Raw genomic sequence first — 6,000 nt, 5'->3', positions numbered from 1 at the left:
GAGTGTGATACTGTTAACAACAGAATTTAATTGAGAAACATTTTTGCATCTCACATTAGGTGTGTCTCTTCGTTATCTGGTATGTTCACGGCTGACAGGAAAATTATGCCTTACATCTGTACAGACGTGTAAATGCCTCATTAAGTTTAATAATTATCTGTTAGAAGGGTAGTTCCACAAGAAAAACTTTGCCACTGGAAAACAGAAGTGACATAATGAAACAACACTGCAACTGTATCATCACTGACCTTGCTGAATTAATTCACCTGTCCAGAAATATTTTTATAAACATATTAATAATGAATTCTACATTGTAAAAAATGTATGAATGGGTTACGCCATGAAAATACTATCAGGTAGCCCATGAAATTAGACATACTGTATTTTGAGATTTTAGCTCAATTCAACCTGAATTTGTACGATAATTTACATATGACAAAGAGACGAAGCAGAAGGTGGATGAGGAAGGACACTCCTATGAAACACGACAGAAAAAGAAAACTTTTTACAACCATTTTTTTCCTCAACGACTACAAGTTACCATCTTCGACAGATAAGATCAATAGTATATGACTGATTGCATGGTGTTCTCTAGAACTAACACACAAACAAAAACCACCACTTGCCTGGATGTGGCAAAAGACAAATTATTCCAACTACAAAAAGCTCCCAAAAACCTCAGTCTTATAGTCAAACAGGGATTATACAGATCTGAGAAACCAAAACATTATCAGCCTTCACTCACAATAAGGAAGAAGTTTGACAAACCAAGAGCAACCTTCATACTAGCCAACTTCATATTTTGACACATAACATTAAACAAAAAATTAACCAGTTTATTATATTTAACATATTTACAAAATATTACAAAGTACTGTAACTCCATCGTTGCATGACAACAAAACCTCCATACAAGCAAAAGCAGCACATGAAAGAGACACTCCAGAGTATTTAGGAAGTCTTTGGTACTCAAAATACAGTTTAAGTTGCAGCATTAACTCAATTAACACAGGGCATTAAACACAGACAATGTGTAGATTTATGCCACAAAAGTAAGTTGAGCTATGGCTTTCATTCTTCTCCTAGGCCGATTACTGGATTCACAAATTGCTTAGAAGCTTTACAGCAACTTTAGGATGAAGAGACTACTCAAAATAATTCTAAAATCAAGCTGTCAAAAATGACTGATGTATTTTTTAACTCACTGAATTAAACTGCCTCTTCTCAGGACTATACAACAGCAAAGCACTGAACACTTCACAGATCTAGAGCCTATTCCTCTACCCTTTGAGCAGACAAAACTGTGAAAGATCAGTTTTGTCTACTTAAGGAATATAGGATCAGGCTCACAACAGACAATAAAACTGTATGGCAAAACATGATCAAAGAGTATACCCTAGACTACACTGCTGTACAGATAATTTACAAAATGTTTTGTGCACAATGTACATATTTACAAATGCTCTGAATTGTTCCATCAAGTAATTATCATAATCACAGTTTACATAATTTTGAGGTAAATCCTTGAAAAGTTAAGAGCAGAGTTTCACCGGCAAGGCTGAATCTCACAAGTGGAAGATTTCTAATTTGCAGATCCTCACTTACACCTGGTCACAGCAGTGTATGCTAGGTGTAGCACATGGATTAGATGGTTGCAGAGAGGAGGGGATTTCTGTCATCCTTTGTGCTGTGCTTGGTTCTTCGTGATGGCCAGAAGGAGGCCAGAAAGAAGCAGGGAACACTGGGGGCAGCCCAGGAATCTAAAACACATACTAGCACGGATTCTGTTCTGTGGATGGACAGTGGACACAATGCTGCTTGTACAGTGGGAAAACTTGCAGTGTTCAATTGTGCAGTGCACACTAATTGCACGATGCCTGTGTGAGAAGGGGAGAGGGAAAAATGAAGAGAATGTGGAACAGAATGAATTAACTTCCTTGATTAGACAATGTCATCTTAGAAGAAAAACATATTTAAGAGCTTTACTTACTCGGAAGTTTTCAAACTGGGTTAGAAATTACGTAAACATTAGAAATTGCACATCTGAAGGCATCATTCACACTTCTTTTAATTTACAGCCCTTCTAACACTACAAATACCTCAAATGACTGCCTCACCCAAGGGGTAGACACCACTTTGAGGCCTGATGTTTCGAGCTAACTGCTCTGTATACATGGGGGATATTCACAATACCGCAACAAGACCACTCGCTGCATTGCCATTAACATCCTAGGGGACAAGAGAGGAACAGGCACACTACTCTGCGAGTCCCCTCTGCGTTACCATGGACGAGCACAAAAGGTGTCCATCTCCATCTCCTAATTAGGAACAGAAGCTCCTGTCTAACCATGAAAACAACATTTATAGTTGGAAGCATCAAAAAGTTTAACTGAATCAACCATGATATTAAAATAAACAATTTTGTTCTTGAATAGTAAAATCATCTTGCATCATTATATCCTGCTACAGGATCTTGCACTACAATATTTAATGCTAATGCTCAGAACTTTAAAATGAATCTTGTCGGTTGCACTTTTACGGTAAGCTGCTTAAATGAAAAACACACAAAACAGCTGGAATAAGACAAAGATTCCAGAATTCCAGCTTCATTGATTTTTCAGGCAACACCTTGTAGATACTCCTTTTTAAAATGCTCTCTTTAAACAAATTGTTAGAACATTTAGGCAGGGCCTCAAAGAATTCAGTTATAATTATATATGCATGAATGCTATTCATATTCACTACATTTGTTTCCTTCAGGTGTTTTTTGTTTTTGAGTGTAAAACTGTTTAGAAGGTGATAAGTAAGGTAGTTTGATGTTTCAAGACAAGTCTATGCCTACTGGAATGACTGAACTCTGTTTTCTGCATGCAGCGATAAGGAATAGTAAGCCTTCGTCTCCTTGTACCATCACAGATGTTAGCTAGAAGAAAATAGACTTATTAAAGTCTATTATTCTAAAGGTCTAAAGACCTAGTATTCAGCCACAGCTAGTATTCATGGTGTACTACAGGGAGAAATAAGAATAAAGAAATTTGTTTTCCAGAGATCTTCTGGGAAGGCGAAGGTTGGACTTTGTACTGATCCCCAGTGATGGCAAAGTGTCAGGTTGTTTCTTGCACAGCTCTGGGCAAGGTAATGTTCTGTCAGCACAAATTTCATTATAAATCCCAACATTAAGACTGGAAGGTTCAGACAGACAAAAACGCTGCTGCTTAAATACTTAACAAGACCAGTAACACTTTAAAGTTATTAAATTTTACAATCCCTGAAATTGCTGGTCAGCAGAGGAAAATTTAATTCATTCGTCCTCTTCAACATAAGTAGATGGAAACCAGCCCACCTAAAAAGAAAAAAGCACAACAAAATACATTTTTTAATAGCCAAACTAGGCAAAAGAATGGATCTGTTCAGTAAACATAAGAATAACATTACTAAGTTAAACATGACTGACCTGCCACAGTTAGATTGATTATTCTAAAATCATTTTAAAAGAATAACTTATAGATATGATGATTTCAAGACTAAATGCCTCCTCACTTGAAAAAAAAAAAAAAAAAAAAAAAAAAGAAAAGAAAAAAAACACCTTTGCCCAAATTGTAGGTCTATGCATTTAGGAAAAAAACAGCTAGAAAAGTCAAGAGCAGAAGTAGCTTTTACTATAGACAGGATGCTGCTACCATTAGAACATGCAGATGGGAAGTTAAGTATTTCACAGGCTTTGGCCAGGTCCAGAGAATCACCTTACAAAGGAAATAGCGACCGATTCCATTGCGTTACATGGAGTTGGGTCCCGCTGCTGACAATGGGACTTTTAGATTAAACAGAACCGGAAGGCAGAGATCACTGTTTTACACTTCATAACTTACAAAGTTATCTCTATTCTGAAATTAATGATGTGTCAAATAAGGATTATATTAGACATACAGAGAAGCAATGTCGTATTATTGTCTTATCTATTCACTTCATTTTTTCATTCAGACTTTATTCTTAAGTTAATTTAACACTGGTGAAAGACCTCAAAACCAAACCTAGAACACAACTGGAACAAGTGATTGCATAAGCATTTTTTGAGACTACATTACTGAACTATCTACAGCAGTGATCTTACATCTTATAATCTCAAGGCCGGGCTGTGAAAGCCATCAGAAGGAATTCTAGTGTACAACAGGGTGTATTTTAGGAAGCAGGTAGCCACATTGGAATAGGATGCTCCATTTTCTTTGACACATTAAGGATATGGGGTGATCACTTCCTCTTCCTTATTTCTTTTTGCCTGTTTTCACTTTAAGATCATAACCAGTTCCACGGACATTTAAAAAAAATCTCTAAATTGCTTAAAGCACTACATCTGGACGTATGCTCCCTCATCTTCTCCTACTGAACTTGCAACTTTCATTTCCAGTGTCCATACAGTTCGCTTTCCTCCAGTCCACTTATAAAGCAGGAGAGAAAAAAGGCATTCCTTGACCTTGCCTCTCAGCTCTTTAGACAAGTAAACAGCAGCCCTGAATTCTCCTGACTAATATGCATTAAGGAGCAATCCAATAAGATTGAAACAATATAGTCTTTGTAGGTCAGAACTGAAACCTTATTTCCATACATTCAAAGCCAGGTAAGTCTCAGAGTGCAGCATGAAGTGACTTTGTAAAAAACACTACTAGAATGTATACACCACTTAATCAGAACCTTTTTTTAATCTGAACCTTTTTTTTTTTCTTTCTTTTTTCTTTTTTCTTTTTAAGAGATCAAAAGCAGAAGCCTCTTAAAAATCCATGGCTGATTCCACAGCATTATAGTCTAGTAAAGAGGTGGCAATCCTCCTGCACGAAACTGCAAACCAGACTCCCAGCACCAGGAACTCAAAGAGATCCTGAGGTTCTGACCTCCCCTCCCCCAAATCCATGTGCAACATTTCAAGAAAAATCAGCAGTAGCTGTACTATTAATCCTTGTTATTTTCCAACCATATAATCTTGTCCAAATATTCAGCCTGGCAGGTTACATTAAATAACCAATTAATTTAGATGCTGGGAAAGCTAGCTAGCAGGAGTGCTGCCTGGCTACTATGAAGCAGATGAGAACATGCAAACCTTTTTTGTCTCTTAAATACACAAGGTGCAACAATATAGGAACACACCTTTTTACAAAATCACCCCCAGTGAAGGCAATACAAATAAGACAAATAAGACAAAAACAACATACCCTTCCATTTACTTCACCTCTCCACCAGCCATTCGCACTCATCTTTGTATAAATTTTTACAACGTCCCCTTTCAATAAGGACAGCTCTCTCATGTCTCGTGCACAGAAGTCATACCTGGCTATGGCAATGCCTATCACCTTTGGGCTTAACACTGAAACAAAACAGAAGTTGGTATTATTAGGGTTTGTTAATTGACAGCTAAATAAGGTAAATAACATTACTGTAAAATATAAGACCATGATTTCATGACAACATACACTGACATTAACTTTACGGAAATATGAAAGCATCTGCACTAAAGATATCAAGAAGGTTTCATTGTCGGTGAATGGTAAAAGTTGAAGGGATTAATGATTTGTTATAGTTTGCTATTATTAGAAAAAAATCAAATTTAATAAACAGTAAGAAAATAACTTTCATCCCCCAAATTGCTAAATACATTTGAAATTATTGTATTTTTGTGTTTCATAATAAAACGTGCTGCCAGTTACATGCATCAACATATTTTACTTGTCACTAGTTTCTTTCCAAACGAATTATTAGCAGCTACTGTTGGTTTACATTCACCCCTCTAATGAAGCAAAACAGAATAAGGTGCTGTTCCTTCAGAAACAATTCCCCAGTTAAATATTAATGCACATCAAATTGGAAGTTAACATCAGCATGAGAAAAAAAAATTAAAGTGTCCACAGCGAATTTGTATAGATCATTCGTTACAACCTGCATGAACACCAGCTAATATAATCTCACTCTTTTCAGGACTTTATTCTGTAAATCACCAGTGAATCTGCTCTA

At 36.5% G+C, this 6,000-nt stretch overlaps 1 protein-coding gene across 2 annotated transcripts in view; it reads right to left on the bottom strand.

The window, feature by feature from the left end:
- Window positions 1-622: 622 nt before the first annotated feature.
- VAV3 (vav guanine nucleotide exchange factor 3) overlaps window positions 623-6,000 on the bottom strand; it is a 162,577-nt gene continuing 157,199 nt past the window's right edge. For both annotated transcript variants that reach the window (XM_032192464.1, XM_032192465.1), the window contains exons 26-27: window positions 5,205-5,356; window positions 623-3,343 (exon numbers count right to left, since the gene is read on the bottom strand). In XM_032192464.1, the coding sequence (XP_032048355.1) occupies window positions 3,302-3,343; window positions 5,205-5,356 (194 nt within the window). In that variant the 3' untranslated portion in view covers window positions 623-3,301. The remainder of the gene's footprint in view (window positions 3,344-5,204; window positions 5,357-6,000) is intronic.

The sequence above is a fragment of the Aythya fuligula genome, chromosome 8 (genome assembly GCF_009819795.1).
Source record: "Aythya fuligula isolate bAytFul2 chromosome 8, bAytFul2.pri, whole genome shotgun sequence".
Taxonomy (NCBI): domain Eukaryota; kingdom Metazoa; phylum Chordata; class Aves; order Anseriformes; family Anatidae; genus Aythya; species Aythya fuligula.
The sequence above is the reverse complement of the archived record's forward strand: the minus strand, read 5'-3'. Positions and strand labels throughout refer to the sequence as shown.